The sequence below is a fragment of the Nannobrachium achirus genome (genome assembly GCF_963921795.1).
Source record: "Nannobrachium achirus genome assembly, chromosome: 18".
In the NCBI taxonomy this organism is placed as follows: Eukaryota; Metazoa; Chordata; class Actinopteri; order Myctophiformes; family Myctophidae; genus Nannobrachium; species Nannobrachium achirus.
In genome coordinates, this window is record NC_137825.1 from 61,340,642 (window position 1) to 61,360,755 (window position 20,114).

Below are 20,114 nucleotides of genomic sequence, written 5' to 3' on the forward strand. Positions count from 1 at the left end.
TTTGTGAATGAAGGGTTAATGTCGCGCTAATGTGCTAGCTTGAGCTTAGCAGCAGCGTCAGTTGAACAGTGATATCCTATGCATAATGTTTCTTGAAGAATGTCAATGCCAACTATTATTTAAGTTGTTGGCAAACTTTACGTTTGCCAACACCTCACTAACATGCTAACATTGAGCTAACATGTTGCAGAGTTGTGACTGGCACAGCAGCATCACCATGAGTGGCTGAGCTGTAAGTGGTGTAGCCTTATACTAGCCTGGGATCAGTAGCATGTAGCATTTTGTGTTTCTGATGCGGTCGGGAGCAGAAACAACCTACGTCATGTTGTAGTCAGCAGACGGACTTTGGCCAGAACTACCAAACCGTAACCAATTTCAACCCAAAAATGTTTTGCTTATTTTGGAAAAGTTCATTTGGTATATCCATCTTTTAGTCCAAATCGTAGGGACTGGCAAGACTTGAGCATTTAAACAGGGGGGACCAAATCATAGCGATGCCACTTTTTCTTCCTTTTTTCTGGTAGGCCTATGTGCCACTGCCTATACCGGTTAGCGTTAAACATACTGTACGGACCAATGCTGTTCTGGGCGGCTGGCATCTTTGGGGCGCCGCCATAAAAATCATCAAATTAACATAGATGATTTTGCAGTGGTTGTGCATGCATAATATCATATACGTATCGTCTCCGTCAATTGGAAACCTCATATGTCTAAAAGTGTTACTTTTCAGAACTCAAATTCAAAAGTAGAAAAGTAGCCGACCTAAGCTGAAAATGTGTAATTGGTGCTGTGTTACTTTTGATGCTTTGATGCCATCAAATTCAGTCAAAATATTTAGATCAGATGGAGGATCTTTATGAAGATTTCCACATAGTTAAGTATGATGAAGTACGAGTAGGGCGTTCATTTAGGGGAGAAAAACATCAAAATATGGAGATAAGAGGTTTCTGCCCGACAACAACAATATCATATTATGCTAGCAGCTTCCTTCATTTAGCAGAAGCTTGATCCAGTGTACCACGCATGTGTGTCATTACAAATGTACCACGCATGTGTGTCATTACAAATGTACCACGCATGTGTGTCATTACAAATGTACCACGCATGTGTGTCATTACAAATGTACCACGCATGTGTGTCATTACAAATGTACCACGCATGTGTGTCATTACAAATGTACCACGCATGTGTGTCATTACAAATGTACAGTCGCAGTCGCATCCTTTATGATTTGGTGGGTTTGACCTCTCGCTGACAACAACAGCACTGGTTTATTTTTGCTCTATGAAAGCCATGCTGGACTAAACGTCCACCTTACCTCTGTCCCCTTATCTGTCCCCGTTCTGGTAGTGACCAGCTACGCCCCTCCAGCTGGTCGCTTTATTATGTAACCAGGGGTTTGACAGATCTCGGGAAAACAGCGTTTTCCTACTATGCACCCTGGGCACGGAATAGTCTACGAACAGATCTGAAATTAGACACACACTTCTTCTGTCCATTGACGCATTTGAGGGCATCGTAAACATGCAATGTGCTGCTGCTGAAGGAGGCATGTGGTTGCTTTGCCTTGAGGCCGCTGTGTTTGAAAAACTGCTCTTTTTGTTTTCTTGTGTTTTGTTTATACAGTATCATGTTGACCAGGAGAATTTACACAGCCTGGCTCCAGCCTGAATCGCTATAGCCACAAACATTTAAAAGAAAAATGGAGTGAAACGAAATGAAAATTCTGTGTCAGGCTACGAACACTGAGAATAATAGGGTTAGACACACATTTACAAGCTAACCATGTCGGTCTCCTTTCTCTCTATGTTTCTCTCTCTCTCTCTTCCTCTCTCTCGCACGCACGCACACACACGCACGCGCGCGCACACACACACACACACACACACACACGCGCGCGCGCGCGCAAATGCGCACACGCACACAGTACACACACACACACACACACACACACACACACACACACACACACACACACACACACACACACACACCCCTCTCTCTACAGTACCTTTAGCCTGTGAGATGATGAGTTGGACTTGGTCCGGGCTGTTCTGCATGACCTCTGCGGCCTCGCTGAAGGTCATGCCCTCCAGGCTGGTCTGGTTCAGGGAGATCAGACGGCCTCCTGGGGGCAAAGGTCAAACACGGACGGACAACACAGAGAGAGAGAGAGAGAGAGAGAGAGAGAGAGAGAGAGAGAGAGAGAGAGAGAGAGAGAGAGAGAGAAAGAGAGAGAGAGAGACGCAGAGTTAGTTCAAAGGGACGTACATTCATAACACACTTTACATTGATGGCGTTCACTCTTGTTTGCATGTCTTCCTCGAGACAAGATGGTGCGGGAGTGTTGGAAAAAAGTACTCACATATTTTACTTAAATAAAAGTATCAATGCTGCACGGTAGATGTACTCCGTTACAAGTAAAAGTCCAGAATTCAAAATGTACTTGAGTAAATGTATGAAAGTTTTGGCATCAAAATGTACTTAAAGTACCAAAAGTAAAAGTACAAAATGTCACATGGCGACGTGTTGTGAGCTTGTAAATCGTCTATTTTCAAACAGCCTAGGTATGAAATAGAGCTAAAGTGGTTTATGTATGTTTTATAATAATGTATGTCTGCAAAGTAACTAGTAACTAAAGTTTTCAAATAATTAGTAAGTAAAAGTCCAATATTTGGATCTGAGAGTAGAAGTAAAAATACTGAAAACTGGAAAAAGTACAAATACCTCAAAATTGTAATTAAGTACAGTAGTACTAAAGTACTAAGTGAAAAACCCCTTGTTAGACCCCTCACATGCTACTTAAAGAACATGTTTTTTGGGAGTCTTTTTTTCCTGTATAGTAAGTGAATGGACCCAAACAGGGCAGGAGAGAGGGGTCTACCAGCACCCCAATGACACTTTTTCGAAACCTGTTTTTTTTGGACCGCTATGATGTCTAGTTATGATTTCTGCTTGTTGCCGTCGCCAACTAATGTCCCATGGGGTTCATTTTTAACCTTTTCTCACAACTATTCCCAATCTGAACCATACAATGGTCATAACAGAAAATGCCATAACTCTTGATGTAAACAACCTACAGGGACAAATGAACACACTTTTCTATATGATTTTGACCCAGGGAATTCATTAAAGTGGTTATTTTTAACATTTAAGCACATCTTGACCCTATTTCAGGACAGAAACGGCGAAAAATAACCCAAAAATGTTCAAAACACGTCTATACTTCTCTTTGTACAGATAAATTAAGGTGTATTCTTTTTATACCACTGGTTTTTTAGTATTCTTTTTATACCACATGTTTTTATGACCCTTATGGTTCTAGTTATGATTTCTTCTTGTTGCCGTAGTCAACTAATGTCCCATGGGGTTAATTTTTAACCTTTTCTTACATCTATCCCCAATCTGGACCATACAATGGACATAACAAAATGCCTTAACTCTTGAAGTAAACAGCCTACAGGGACAAATGAACACATTTTTCCATATGATTTTGACACAAGGAATTTATTTACGTCATCATTTTTAACATTCAAGCACATCTTGACCCTATTTCAGGATAGAAACAGCGAAAAACTACCAGAAAATATTCAAAAACATCTATATTTCTCTTTGTACATATAAATATTAAGGCATTTTGTTATGTCCATTGTATGGTTGAGATTGGGGATAGTTGTGAGAAAAGGTTAAAAATGAACCTCATGGGACATTAGTTGACCACGGCAACAAGAAGAAATCATAACTAGACATCATAAGGGTCCTAAAAAACCTGTGGTATCAAAAGAATACACCTTAATTTATCTGTACAAAGAGAAGTATAGACGTGTTTTGAACATTTTTGGGTTATTTTTCACCGTTTCTGTCCTGAAATAGGGTCAAGATGTGCATAAATGTTAAAAATAACCACTTTAATGAATTCCCTGGGTCAAAATCATATAGAAAAGTGTGTTCCTTTGTCCCTGTAGGTTGTTTATATCAAGCGTTATGGCATTTTCTGTTATGACCATTGTATGGTTCAGATTGGGAATAGTTGTGAGAAAAGGTTAAAAATGAACCCCATGGGACATTAGTTGGCGACGGCAACAAGCAGAAATCATAACTAGACATCATAACGGTCCAAAAAAAAACAGGTTTCGAAAAAGTGTCATTGGGGTGCTGGTAGACCCCTCTCTCCTGCCCTACTATAGAACCCCCAGAATTTACCTTGATCCACTAAATATATAATTCACAACTTTTAATGTTATTTGGATGACCCAAAGGATCATAAAAAACCCTGAATTAATACTATTGCAATTTATTTTGGATTTTGGCCTCTTTTTTTTTTTTTTGGCTTAGATTGACTGGCCTAAATGTGAGTACCTTTTCCACCACTGCACACAACCTCTAAGTACTGTGTACAGTTACAGTAAATATCATCAGTGTCAAAACCAAAAACAGAGATCCCAGTGGCAGCCTGGAACCAGTGGTGGAAATATGAAATATGTAAATTTTTTACTCAAGTAAAAGTATCAATACTGCAGTATACTATTACTGCAGTATACTCTGTTACAAGTAAAAGTCCAGAATTCAAAGTGTACTTGGGTAAAAGTACAAAAGTATTGGCATCAGATCTTGCAGATTGTGAGCTTGCAGATCGGCTATTTTCAAAGAGCCTAGGTATAAACTAGAAAGACTGTTCCTACAAAACAGTGTGGGCTCGCTCGTGACTATATTCTGCAGCCTGCTAATTGTCATGTGAAGCTTTTGTACTGTCTGCGACGGAACTCACTATATATAAATAATGAACAATAACTAAAATAAAAACTCTTAATCAAATAAATTGTTCTTCATTTCTTATGTTTGCCAACATGACTATACTCTGCAGCGTGCTAACTGTCATGTGAAGCTTAGTCTCGCGTAGCCAGACAACTATTCCACAATCTCTGAATGCTATATAGAGTCTGGAACAGCAGCTCCCTAACGGCGAGTAATGGAAACGGGCATTACCGTTCAAGAAAATATATTTTCAAATGTCATTTCTGCTAAGCAGCAAGCTAAACATGCTTATATGATTTTTATTTATATAATGATAAATGTGTGCGATGTGAGACTGAAACGGAAGTGACGAGGGGGCTTCACTTCCGCTTTATCTCGCACTCATCGTTTCTATTTCCCTTTACCAGACTGTATGCCGGGAGCATTTGACCAAATCGCGGAGGCAACAGTCTGGTCACGCGAGACTATGTGAAGCTCAACCAATACTCCAGCTAACACCACTCCCAGATTTGTTTCCACCAATTGCGCCTCATTGGCTAAGGGCCCTGCCTTTGTACTGTCTGCGGAAGAAATATGCGGCAGAAATATGTGGCGGAACTCACTATATAAATAATGAGGATAACATAGTGTCCTCGCCTTTCAGGCGAGCCCACAAATAGGAATTAGCCTGGAACTATGCTCTACCTTTTTTAATGCGTCCATCATTATCTGCAGGCCCTCCGGGAACGACCGAGGCCACAAAGATTCCTAGGTCATAGCGGCTGACCATGTCCTCTCCTACAATCACTATACCTGGAGAGAAACAGAGACATGCAGAGAATGTTAGAGCAGGGGCTAACATTTCTAAAAGGGCCTTTTGGTGGAAATATAAAAAATAGCAGGCCGAAATAGCTGATCTAGAGAGGGCAATTCTTTCAACATAAGATGCTGCATTAAAGTTCAAGAGAGTTTAGACAAGGCAATTTTCTTGAATGCTGCCTTCAGGTATGGCATGGAAAGAGGACATTTGCATTTCTTTCATACAACAGAAACAGAAAAGATATGTATGGGACTTAGATGTTTAGATCAAAGTGATAGAAGCATTGTACACTAATGCTTCAACCTTATTGTCTGCATGAAGCAACACATCATAACAACACATTTTGCATATTGAATGTAGTGATTCCTAACCTGTGGGCCATGAGGACATTGCAAATGCGACCCACATAATTGGCAAAACACTATGATCTTTATGATAATCTAACATTAATAGGCCTATGTATAAAAAACACAAAATACAACAACTAAAAAAGAAATTGTGGTAGACTACTGTATTTGTTCTGTAAAACCCTCAACATTTTCTTTCTGATACTGATAAACAATTGATCATTGATTATTGATCATTGAGGGCAACTAGGCAAGCCTGTGTGTATAAATAAATGTGCATGTCTGTCTGTCCGTCCGTCCGTCCGTCCGTCCGTCCGTCCGTGTGTGTGTGTGTGTGTGTGTGCGTGTGTGCGTGTGTGTGTGTGTGCTTACCAAGGCCAAGCTTTGGGTCTTTCTTTAAGGACACACAGATGACTTCTCTCTCTGAGTTTAGCAGGGCGGGCATCACTTGTTTGGTGGGGGTATCTGTTGGACATAAAACACAGAGTATAAATATATAAACTTGAAACTGGAGGAACTATGAATACCAGGGAATGCATGAATGAATGGTGCATTTATTTAGCACTTTTATCCAAGGCGCTTTAGGGGTTCCGAGTCTTGCTCAAGGACTCTTCGACACTAACTCGCCTGGGATCAAACTGGGAACCTTCCGGGAACCCTCCGTGTTCTAAGACGGCAACTCTACCCCTGAGCCACTGCTGCCCTATATAAGGATCGATAGCTGCAGCATTTAAATTAAACTCACAACTCAGTAATGTATTGCCATGTCAACAGAGTTGATTTGAATGGGCTTTAGTGCAGCAGCGCTCAGGTAGGGGGGAAAAAAGGGAACTTAAATGTAAATATGATAAATATATTAAACATTATAGTAGTAGAATAGTATCTTCCTGTAATGCCTATAATATGAGTTATCCAAAGGTCACATAAGACGACAAAACTTGGAATAAGACATTACTGTTGGGTCATCAGAGTCAATCAAAGCAATGGCTGCCTGGTCGTGTCACAGGTGGTGGGCACGGTGACGGAGCAGTCTAAATATAGCCTTCAGCCCTGGAGTGGTTCCAAACACTTTTAAATCTGCAGAGCCGTTATCCTCTGCCGCTTTCCTCTCAGCTAATAGGTTTAATGACATCAGCCGAACACAGCCTGCTTTCTCTGGGTGACACTTCGCGCCGCTTCAACCTCTCCCACCTAGCAGCACTATGCCGTCCTTGTCGGTTGGAAGCCTTATATGTCCAAAACCGTTCTGCCAAGCCCGAAAATCCCGAAAAAATCCCATTGTACCTCCCTGCCAAGCCCGTAAATCCCGAAAAAGAAAAAAAAAAAAAAGAAAAAAAAATCATCAAAAAATGTTGTAGGCATGATAGCAATCGCGAAATCGCATGTTTAACCCCCATAGCAACCCCATCTTTCAAGCATGGCAGCCATCTTTGTTTACATTTTAGGAAAACATAATGGCTTGTATCTCATGAATGCCTGAACGGATTTCCATTCGGATTTTTTTGTTTGAAAGCTGTGAGCAATGTGGACACACGTGGTGCATGATCTAGGCATGGGTGTGCATGATCCGTGCACTATGAATTACATGGAATGAATAATATACAAATAGCCGATCTACAAGCACACAGCGCCTCACATCGCAAGGCGTTGTGTGCTTGTAGATCTGCTATTTTCACTACTTTTGTGCAACACCCTTGCATGATGAATTAGCTTTAATTGAACATGCTATTTTGAAACTCTGGAAATACAGGGTTTCTGTGTGTCCATTTGCATTTTGAGGTGAGAGAGAAATAAATCACCAAATGCATCTCAAAATGCAAATGCAAAGCCTATAAATGTACATTTACAAGACACAATTTAGATTCATATTCATTCATATGATATTTAATGAATACGGTAAACGTATTCAAAGCTATTCAAAAGAATGGAATTCTCATAAACAATTAACATGATTTATACATGTTGGAGAGGGTGTGAACAGATAAATAAGCCGCCCCCAACATTCAGCTGAGCAGTTTTGTGATTTCGTGAGTGGAGGGAAAAATCTCGCTCTTTCGAACGACCATCATTTCGACAAAGGAGTGTCGGGAGGGTTAGCGACTCACCCCACGGAGGTTAGGGTTAGGGTAAGGGTTAGGTTTGGGTGTCGAAAAGATGACACGTAGTAAGAGGAAGTCCAACCTTGTAAACTCGCCTAAACTCTCTATAGACAAATACAAGGATATGTATATAATCAATATACATTTAATTTGAACCTTTTATAGTATAGAGGTCTCCAGAGCATTGCAAATATATCTGCTAGACATTTCCAAAGGTAATTTAGTGAAGAGAAATAAGGAAATATGTGTTGCCTATAGCGGCCAGCAGATGAACTATGCAGGTCTGCAACAGGACTAGGCATCATCTGAGCATTGCAGCACACAAACAATTTAGCAATATTCATTGGTGCAAACAACACGTTTGCATGAATGAATATTGCTAAATTGTGTGTGTGCTAGCAGAACCGTACTGTTCTCCTCATCACAAACAGCAGTGGTTCTCAACACCAAAATAATCATATTTTAACTGGGGACCCCCCCCCCCCCCCCTCCTGCTCCCCCACCCTGAAGAGCACTAAAGAGTTGAGGCATTACGTTTTGTATAACACGGTTCTAGCAGATCTACATGTTCACAACATGTAGGCGTTGTGAGCACGCAGACCGGCTATTTTCACAATTTCTGCCTCGATTATTTGACAATTGGGCCAATGTTTAATTTGCCGTTATTAAAAGGTCCTTAAATTGTCACTTTAGAAATGTGCATATATATATATACCGTACACTTAACTTTATTTTGGTTTGTTTACTGTTGAGTGAGAAAACAACATTGCACATTAAGTTAATCATCTGGGGACCCCCTCGAAATAATGTGGGTCCCGACCCACAGGTTGAGAACCATTGACATACAGTAAGTACAGTAAGTACCTCTGGCGGCCATGGCGGGGCCCTCAGAACCACTCCTCTGGGAGCAGGCTGGGGAACGCATCCCTGTGCTGCTGAGCTGGCTGCTGGAGCAGGGACTGGACATCACAGAGACACACACACATCATCACAGAGACACACACACATCATCAGAAGGTACTGGACACCACAGAGACACACACACATCATCACAGAGACACACACACATCATCAGAAGGTACTGGACACCACAGAGACACACACACATCATCAGAAGGTACTGGACACCACAGAGACACACACACATCATCAGAAGGTACTGGACACCACAGAGACACACACACATCATCACAATCAACGGTTCACGATTATGACATTTTACATGACGATGAATTGTCACTCAAATAATTGCTTTTAACGATTTAATCGTGTTTCCGTCGTTAACAATTACATTCCTGTTTGGCTTGTAGGCTTTGAAGTTGCATGTGGCAGATATGACACGTAATATACAAAGACATTACTGACATATTTGACAACTTTATACTTGAAAAGGAACATTGATGGTGGAAATAGCCCTTCTACAAGCTCACGACTTTGTTGTGAGCTTGTAGATGTGCTATTTCCACTCTTTTGGAAAATGTTTGAAAATATTAACATTTCTCAACATGTATTATTATTTTTTCAGTATGATTATGACGATTAAGACAAAATAATTGTGATTATGTCAAATATCTGCGATTAGACGATTATGTAATAATTGTGACAGCCCCACTGATCACTGTCACATCACAAAATGATTGGAGCACACGCTCAAATCATTTTGGTTGTTTTCCAGAAAGGAGGCATTAGAGGTAGGCCTAGGGTAAGTGATTTAATTTAATTCAAATACTAACAAAATGGGTCTATGTTCTGATGGTACTAGTTACTGTATAGAGTGTTTGGTCCATATTTGTACCTGGGTCCCTGCATACTAAGGTGGAGGTATTTGGGTCCCTGCGTACTAAGGTGGGGGTATTTGAAGGTACCTGGGTCCCTGCATACTAAGGTGGAGGTATTTGAAGGTACCTGGGTCCCTGCATACTAAGGTGGAGGTATTTGAAGGTACCTGGGTCCCTGCATACTAAGGCGGTGGTATTTGAAGGTACCTGGGTCCCTGCATACTAAGGTGGAGGTATTTGAAGGTACCTGGGTCCCTGCATACTAAGGTGGTGGTATTTGAAGGTACCTGGGTCCCTGCATACTAAGGTGGAGGTATTTGAAGGTACCTGGGTCCCTGCATACTAAGGTGGAGGTATTTGAAGGTACCTGGGTCCCTGCATACTAAGGTGGAGGTATTTGAAGGTACCTGGGTCCCTGCATACTAAGGTGGAGGTATTTGAAGGTACCTGGGTCCCTGCATACTAAGGTGGAGGTATTTGAAGGTACCTGGGTCCCTGCATACTAAGGCGGTGGTATTTGAAGGTACCTGGGTCCCTGCATACTAAGGTGGAGGTATTTGAAGGTACCTGGGTCCCTGCATACTAAGGTGGAGGTATTTGAAGGTACCTGGGTCCCTGCATACTAAGGCGGTGGTATTTGAAGCGGGCCTCGATGCGCGCCGCCACATCGTCACACAGCTTGTTCATGGAGTCGTCCAGGGGCGTGGTCAGACCGCTGTCGTCCTGCGGCGTCTCCGAACAGGAGAAGGACTTGGTCTGGTTGGACTGAGCCCGGCACGCCGTGGCATACTGGATGATGTTGTCGTCTGGAGCCAGAAGAGCAAGGAGGAAGAAATGAGGGGATCGCTTTGCCTTAAGAATTAAATTGGAGTAAGGTGTCATGAAGCATAGATAGAAAACAAATCCTACATTTGGCAGCCCCTAATTTGCAGTAGTATAACAATTTTGGCATTTAGCAGATGCTAATAGCGACTTACAATAATCAAGGTAAACATATATTCTTCATGAAATTACTGGATTTTAATTCATGAAAAAAAAAACTTTTTGGGAATGTTTTTTGAAAATGTTTTGAATAACAGTAATTTAAAAACAAAAAGTAGGAAACTATAAAACAAAGGGACCCATAAAAATCTGTCTGCGACTTACAAATGGGTCCCAACCCACTGAAACTGTGGCTTAGACAATATCAGTAACAATCAATGTAATTATGAAACAAAAAGGCTGGTAAACGATAGCAACTATCGTCCAAGCTTGACTATGAGAACTTAAGGCCAGCACTTAAGGCGAGGGGGAAAATCAGTTGCCACGATGCAGCACAGCAGTTTAAGGTTACAAGTTACAAAAAGTAAGAAAAAGAAAAATCACACTCGTGTGAACTGAGCGGTGGAGGCTGCGTGTGTGTGTGTTTGTGTGTGTGTGTGTGTGTGTGTGTGTGTGCGTGCGTGCGTGCGTGCGTGCGTGCGTGCGTGCGTGTGTGTGTGTGTGAATGTGAGTCTGAACAACAGCGCCCATCCCTTAACATGTGTGGTCAGAAAAGGTACTGCAGGCTACATACAGACACAGACGGACGGACGGACGGACGGACGGACGGACGGACGGACGGACGGACGGACGCATACCTACATACATACATACATACCCACACACACGGCCACGTATAGGAGACGTGTGACCACCGCTCAAAAAAAGCACTGTTGTGTACAGTCAAAAAAGCAATTCACAATAAAAAGAAGAATATACTTAAAGAGTCAAAAAGCTGTCACAATAAAATAAGAATATATACATAAAGTGTCCAAAAACATTCAACGCTCTTAAGTGTCATGTCACACACAAATAGCAATACTTGAAGCACAACTTAACAATGCAATGCCAAACAAAAGTGATCATAACAGTCATTGCTAGTCAGTGAAACACAAGTATCTCACCGCCATGTCAACACAGCAATAGTCCTATTCAATACCACCAACACAACCAAATAGTGCAGGGCCAAACAAAAAGTGTCCATAGTCACTTAGTCAGTGCACATAAATCAAGAATAAAAAAAGCAAGACAGGGTGACACAGCAAGACACCGCAAGTAACCTCCCTGGAAAAGAGGTCAGAGTCAGTACAACTTTTGTTCCAGTTGAGTTAGGTAACAGTTGTCCTAGGTTGTCCTAGGTTATCCTAATTGGCCTTTGCAAGTTGTATTGCTTGAGAGCAGCCGGCACAAAGGACTTTCCTAGTCTCTCACACCTCCGTCCTGGGTAGTGGAAACGGTTGTTTCCTCTCTAACTCCAGTAACCGAAGATCTCAGGGTAGAGGTGGTGGGAGGAGTTATTCAAGACCACCGTGGTATCATCAATTAGATCAGCTCAGCTTATAGGACAGCTGTCCTTCCCTTACCTAATACACCCTGGCCAACGCTCTTTTGTCCTAGACTCTTCTCCCTCGGCAGACAGCTGACTCACTCCCCATTTTCTGCCACTGTCCAAAGGCTTAAATCTTCAGGCTCTACCTCACTGGTTCCCAAACAGAGGGTCGGGACCCATTTGTGAGTCGCAGACACATTTTTGTAGGACCATTATTCTTTAATGTTTAATGTGCTACATTTTTACTTTAATTGTTATTTCAAAAGATTTTCCACAAAAAAAAAACATTCCCCAAAAAGATAAGATTTTCATGAATAAAAAAGAAATGTGAAGAAATTATTTCTGTCAGTGGTACTCAAATCTTTTCATGTGAAGGACCCCCAAAAGGATATTTGGCCACGGACCCCCATCTCAAAATATTTAGTTCCAGGGACCCCCCAGAAGCAAAATTTGAGTTACAAATGTTCGCTTAAAAAATACATATATATATATTCAAAGATTTGCACACATTTTCACGACTTTTCAAAAATAGCAGATCTATAAGCGCGCAGAGTGGCACTCTGTGCCGCGCTGTGAGCTTGTATATCTGCTATTTTTCAATATCTAAAGTATAAAATAATGAAGGCCCCTCCACCTTGGGCCCTAGTAACTCAGTCCCAGGGTGGGGGTCCCAGTTCAAATATGTTTATTTTGGGGGTCACAGCCTAAAAAGGTTTGAGAACCCCTGGTATAGAGCATTAACAAATTCCTCCACCAGGGGCATTGACAGCTCATTCTTATGACTTCCCATCTATCCAAGTTTTTTAAAGTATATATTTTTTTAAGAGAAAACAATAAAAAAGCGAATATTCGACTTCGGCGAACAACGTTGAATAGTGACTTTGATATTGTAATATTTGGTGAATGCCCTACCTGAGACCAGGCTGTGGTGAATGCCCTACCTGAGACCAGGCTGTGGTGAATGCCCTACCTGAGACCAGGCTGTGGTGAATGCCCTACCTGAGACCAGGCTGTGGTGAATGCCCTACCTGAGACCAGGCTGTGGTGAATGCCCTACCTGAGACCAGGCTGTGGTGAATGCCCTACCTGAGACCAGGCTGTGGTGAATGCCCTACCTGAGACCAGGCTGTGGTGAATGCCCTACCTGAGACCAGGCTGTGGTGAATGCCCTACCTGAGACCAGGCTGTGGTGAATGTCCTACCTGAGACCAGGCTGTGGTGAATGCCCTACCTGAGACCAGGCTGTGGTGAATGCCCTACCTGAGACCAGGCTGTGGTGAATGCCCTACCTGAGACCAGGCTGTGGTGAATGCCCTACCTGAGACCAGGCTGTGGTGAATGTCCTACCTGAGACCAGGCTGTGGTGAATGTCCTACCTGAGACCAGGCTGTGGTGAATGTCCTACCTGAGACCAGGCTGTGGTGAATGTCCTACCTGAGACCAGGCTGTGGTGAATGCCCTACCTGAGACCAGGCTGTGGTGAATGCCCTACCTGAGACCAGGCTGTGGTGAATGCCCTACCTGAGACCAGGCTGTGGTGAATGCCCTACCTGAGACCAGGCTGTGGCTGAGTTGGCGAGAGTTCATCTCGTTGTTGAACTTGTGCTGGGCAGAGCAGAGGTTACACAGGTACTTGGCGACCTTCGACCTCTCGGTGATGAAGGTGTGCTTCTTCTTGCTGCCTCGACTCTCGATAACAAACTTACGCCTCTGCCGTAACAGAAGAAACAGTTATTAAAGTGCTTTTGTCCCATTTGTTTGTTTCGCATTTGGTCGTTTGTTGTAGTAGAAACCGGCCACTTAGGGCTGTTAACATTCCTCAGAAATTAAATTGGAATATTGGTCTTAGAAATTATCCAGAATATTATTGGCCCCTTCCTATTATTAATATTTGACAGGGACAATGCAAAAAAAAAAAAAAAAAACACTTTTAAGTAATTTTCTATGGTGATTTTTGACTTTTTTGCATTGTCCCTGTCAAATAAACATATTAAAAAAACTAAAATACTAAATACTCAAAAAAATCGAATAAAAATAACAATAATTAAAGCTGCACGCAGCGATGACCGGGCCCTCGCAGCTCTACCCACGTCACAAGGGGCAGCGGTTACACTATTACACTTATTGCCCTTTTACACTTATTGCCCTATTACACTATTACACTTATTACACTATTACACTTATTGCACTATTACACTTATTGCCCTTTTACACTTATTGCCCTATTACACTATTACACTTATTACACTATTACACTTTTACACTATTACACTTATTGCACTATTACACTATTACACTATTACACTTATTGCCCTTTTACACTTATTGCCCTATTACACTATTACACTTATTACACTATTACACTATTACACTTATTACACTATTACACTTCTTGTGCTATTACACTATTACACTTATTACACTATTACACTTATTACACTTATTACACTATTACACTATTACACTTATTACACTATTACATTTATTGTGCTATTACACTATTACACTTATTACACTTATTACACTATTACAGTATTACACTTATTGCGCTATTACACTATTACACTTATTGCACTATTACACTTATTGCGCCATTACACTATTACACTACTACACTTATTACACTATTACACTTATTACACTATTACACTATTATACGTATTACACTATTACACTTATTTCGCTGTTACACTATTACAATATTACACTTATTACACTATTACACTTATTACACTATTACACTATTAAACTTATTACACTATTACACTTATTGCGCTATTACACTATTACACTTATTACACTATTACACTTATTGTGCTATTACACTATTACACTTATTACACTATTACACTATTACACTATTACACTTATTACACTTATTGTGCTATTACACTATTACACTTATTACACTATTACACTTATTACACTTATTACACTATTACACTTATTACACTATTACACTTATTACACTAATACACTATTACACTTAATACACTATTACACTTATTGCGCTATTACAGTTATTACACCTATACACAGTTACACTATTGCACTAATTACAAACCATTGAAAAGATAGCAAATAGGAACAATCAATAATCAACCAATAAGAAGAGGGGGCGGGGCTAAGTTAAACCAATTAAGGTTTAGGACCCTTAGTCAAGTCATATGATACCAGCCACAACTCTGTACAATAAACGGTTGATAAGTAACAGCCAAAAAAAGGAACAATCAAGTTTCGGCCAATCAGAAGAGGGGGCGGGGCTTAGTTAAACCAATTAAGGTGAAGGACTCTTAGTCAAGTCATATGATACCAGCCACAACTCTGTACGATAAACGGTTGATGAGTAACAGCCAAAAAAAGGAACAATCAAGTATGGACCAATCAAAGAGGGGGCACTTCCTGTTTGGAGAAGGAAGTTTGACGCTTCGCCACGGGCACGCCGTTTTACGAAAACTCACGATTTTGATAACTTTTTATCGGTAAGGTGTCTTGAGTATGCCGAGCGAATGTGAAGTTGATCCGATTAACTCCCTAGGAGGAGTTCGTTAAAGTGCGACCCGTGAAAACGGCCAAAAATGCGCCAAAACGCCACTAATTAGTCAAAATGGCTGACTTCCTGTTTGGTTTCGGACATGGCGCCAAGAGACTTTTTTGTGAGTCCTGACATGATACAGGTGTGTACCGATTTTCGTACATGTAGGTGAAACCGTATGGTGGGGCTTGAGGCACAAAGTTTTGTAGGGGGCGCTATTGAGCCATTAGGCCACGCCCCCTTTTGCTTTTTTTTAAATACGAAAATTTTCGCCACTTGTGATGTGTGTGCAAAGTTGCGCAACTTTTGAAGTACGTTTTGCGGCTCAAAAACGCAATTTATTCGGGGGAATAAGAAGAAGAATAATCTTTACGATTACAATAGGGTCCTCACACACTGTGTGTGCTCGGGCCCTAATAATTCAAATATATATATTTTTTATATTCGAATATACTCCTCATATTCGAGGAATATTCAAACGTAGAATATTCGTTTACCAGCACCACCACATGGATTGACACAAAACTTTCAGGAAAGGTCAGCAATGGTAACTGGCTCACATTTCCCGCTATAGTTGAGAGAAGTTAAAGTTTGACGTGTTTCCACTCACGTTGGATGAGATGCTGGACGTCTCCCTCCAGTAGAAGGTTTGGCTGGTCGAGCGGCAGCCATCTTTGACCTCGTAAACGATGACGCCTTTGGCACACACCCCGAGGACGATCTCTCCCTCCACGGGCTTCTTCTCCCTCATCACGCGGTAGAACAACACGCCGTACTCTGGAAGCTGCTGGCTCACCTGCAAGAGTGCATCAAGTGCATTATGATCTCAACAAAGTCAGGAAAGATTGGATATTGATTTCTAACTCAAGGTTCAAGGTGTTATTATGTCTTGTGTAGAGTTGCATTATGAGGATATTTAGTAGATAATAGCAGATCTAGAAGCTCACCACACGTCACAATTTGACATGTTGCAAGATTATAGATCGACTATTGCTCTGCCTCTGCCGCACCGCTGTACAACCACAGCCTTAATCAAGATAATGTATTGATTTTGTGGATTATAAAAAATCTGCAATTCTTTTTCCACATTGAAATACAAAAGAAAGATTAAAGCTGCAAGCAGCAATGACCGGGCCCTCGCAGCTCTACCCACGTCACAAGGCCAGCAGCCAATCAGAAACCAAACAGGAAGTCAACCATTTCGACTAATTAGTGGCGTTTTGGCGCATTTTTGGCCGTTATCACGGGTCGCACTTTAACGATAGTTTAAAAATTTTGAGAAAAAAATTTTTGAGTAAAAAAAAATTTTGAGAAAAAAATTTTTGAGAAAAAAAAATTTTTGAGAAAAAAAAAAATTTGAGAAAAAAGATTTTTGAGAAAAAAAAAATTTTGAGAAAAAAAATTTTTTTGAGAAAAAAAAATTTGAGAAAAAAAAAATGAGAAAAAAAATTTTTGAGAAAAAAAAATTGAGAAAAAAATTGAGAAAAAAAATTGAGAAAAAAAAATTTTTGAGAAAAAAAATTTTGAGAAAAAAAACATTTTGAGAAAAAAAAATTATGACACCAGCCGCAAGTCTGTACGACAAACGGGTCATGAGTTATAGAGGCACTTCCTGTTTGGTGAAGGGCACTTCCTGTTTGGCGAAGGAAGCGTCAATTAAGGTTAAGGACTCTTAATCAAGTCATATGATACCAGCCACAACTCTGTACGATAAACGGTTGAAGAGTAACAGCCAAAAAAAGGAACAATCAAGTATGGACCAATCAGAAGAGGGGGCACTTCCTGTTTGGTGAAGGAAGTTTGACCCTTCGCCACGGGCACGCCGTTTTACGAAAACTCACGATTTTGATAACTTTTCATTGTTAAGGTGTCTTGAGTATGCCGAGCGAACTTGAAGTTGATCCGATTAACCCCCTAGGAGGAGTTCGTTAAAGTGCGACACGTGAAAACGGCCAAAAATACACCAAAACGCCACTAATTAGTCAAAATGGCTGACTTCCTGTTTGGTTTCGGACGTGGCGCCGAGAGACTTTTTTGTGAGTCCGGACACAATACAGATGTGTACCGATTTTCGTACTTGTGGGTGAAACCGTATAGTGGGGCTGTTGCGTTGAAATATTGTAGGGGGCGCTGTTGCGCCATTAGGCCACGCCCCCCTTTTTTTTTTTTTTAAATACTAAATTTTTCGCCACTTGTGATGTGTGTGCAAAGTTGCGCAACTTTTGGAGTACGTTTTGCGGCTCAAAAACACGATTCATTCGGCGGAAGAATAATAATAATCTTTGCAAATACAATAGGGTCCTCACACACTGTGTGTGCTCGGGCCCTAAAAATAAATGTGAAAGTAAACCATAGTTGATAGAATTATTCTTAAGCTAATAATTGATAGTTGCAGCCCTAGTTGTGTTGAAGGGCATGCATGAAGCTAGTGAATGGGAAATCGAGTGGAAAATCGAGTGGCAAAGTGAGTTTAACCTTGTTTAATGCAATCAGAATTTTCTGTTTGGATGTATGGGCTGTCAAGGCCAGAAAGTATTTATTTGCCACTCAGTCAGTAGGTGTTCCTGCATAACTTCCGGGTATGATGATGATGATGTCACGCGCATACCCTCTATTGGGTCCATTATAGGTTGGATTCATTGTCTGTCATACATGTACTAGCCTCAGAAACCCAGGCTTCTTTTGGCGATCGGAAGAAAAAGAAGCATGGGCGATCGCGTTATGAACGTTATCAACGTTACGGTTGTAGGAAGTGTAGAATTTCCCTAACCAATCAGAGTGCAGAGAGCATCGCACCGAATGTGTTGACGTCATGACGCAGCAGCGTTCTCTGCACTGAGCAGAGGAGCAAAGGGGGGTGGGGGGAGGAAAACACATGCTATTGGCCAGAGACTCACGGAGAGACTCGCAGAGTGATTCGCCGCACCCGCCCATCTGCCTACACAAACTGTCCGCGTTAGCTCAGAGTACATGTACTGATATCCCCTTCCGTTCAGTTTTCCTATCGTCTGTTTCAAAGATAAAACTAGGGGGAAAAAAACAAAGACTTCTGTATCTCTACCTTAAGGAACTCCAGCTCTGATTCTTCGGTAAGCATCTGGGCGTTGTTGCTGTGCAACCGTAGCAGCTCCTCTCTAATATAAGGCAAGGCACGTTTCTCCACCACACTCCTGGAGACATACTGGTCAGGACGGTAGTAGTTCCGTCCATACACCTGAAAAACCACACCCCACACAACACCTTTATTCACACAATCTGATGTGACCAATCCTGAAAATAAGAGTCCCAAGGGAAGCACACAGATCCCAACAAATAAGTACAGAGTGGGACTGAGTTACTACTAGGGCCCATGGTGGAGGGGCTTTAATTATTTTATATACTTTAGCTATTTAAAAATAGCTGATCTATAAGCTCACAGCGTGGCACTGAGTGCCGCACTGCGAGCTTGTAGATCTGATATTTTTGAAAAGTCGTGAAAAGGTCCTTCACATGAAAAAGTTTGAGCACCACTGACATAGAAACATATTTGTTTTTGTCAAAAAAACCTTAGAAGGATTAGAAATAATTATTCTTGCACACATTTTCACGATTTTTGTGAGGAGTGCCGCGCTGTGCTTGTAGATCTGCTATTTTTCAATAGTTAAAGCAAAAAATAATTGCAGTGAATCCTTGTACCCAGGGCCCCTGGCTGTACCTCAGGCATGCTGTCTCCGTACTCGGCCTGCAGGGCCAGGCCACCCAGGTAGAGAGCAGTGTCCTCATGGCAGGACATCCTGTCCTCCAGAAGGTCCTTCCTCAGCTGGAGGTAGTATTGGTGACGGGTAAATTTGTGCCTGAAAAAAAAAGAAGAAAATGTCAATGATTATTGATTAAATCTCAAGGCAATGGAATGATGATGTGTAACGGCAGCGCAATTTGGAATCGCACATGAGTTCTGGGCGGGTTAAGGTTAGGTTTAGGCATAGTTTTACTGAGGTTAGGGTTAGGGTGGTTAGGTTTAGGTAGTCCGACGTGGTCGCACCTCCGCGCAGTCCAAGCGAACAAAAACGAGCGCTCCCTAGCTCCAGCTCAGCCAATCAAAAGCTTCCATGGGCGGGGTTTGCCCAGAACTTGTGTACGTTTCCAAATAACGCTTAAGGGCACGGTCACAAAGCACTTTTATAATTATTCTACACGTGAGGGCGGATTTTGCCAATGCATTTCAATGGTAATGGAGTGTTTTTTGGCAGAAATCCGCAAATGGCAGCAAACCGCCCATTGCCATTGAAATGCAGAATCTGCCCTCATAGGTAGAATGGAAGTGCAGTGTGGCCGTGCCCTTATACTGTAATGCAATGGGTTAGAGATGGGATTTCATGGCTCTTTGATCTCTGGGATCCGTTCCTTTCAAAGAGATGTTCAAAACTCATTCTAGTTACTAGTTACTCTGTAGATTTTGATTATAATTACAA

At 41.5% G+C, this 20,114-nt stretch overlaps 1 protein-coding gene across 1 annotated transcript in view; it reads right to left on the reverse strand.

Moving 5' to 3' along the window:
- The window catches only part of frmpd2 (FERM and PDZ domain containing 2), a gene marked incomplete at both ends in the record, with an annotated part of 75,154 nt that overhangs the window by 32,877 nt on the left and 22,163 nt on the right, over window positions 1-20,114 (reverse strand). Inside the window, 9 exons of the mRNA XM_080747534.1 lie at window positions 2,012-2,128; window positions 5,440-5,547; window positions 6,274-6,366; window positions 8,865-8,959; window positions 10,386-10,584; window positions 13,679-13,838; window positions 16,274-16,459; window positions 18,725-18,877; window positions 19,358-19,496. Of these exons, the coding sequence (XP_080603660.1) occupies window positions 2,012-2,128; window positions 5,440-5,547; window positions 6,274-6,366; window positions 8,865-8,959; window positions 10,386-10,584; window positions 13,679-13,838; window positions 16,274-16,459; window positions 18,725-18,877; window positions 19,358-19,496 (1,250 nt within the window). The remainder of the gene's footprint in view (window positions 1-2,011; window positions 2,129-5,439; window positions 5,548-6,273; window positions 6,367-8,864; window positions 8,960-10,385; window positions 10,585-13,678; window positions 13,839-16,273; window positions 16,460-18,724; window positions 18,878-19,357; window positions 19,497-20,114) is intronic.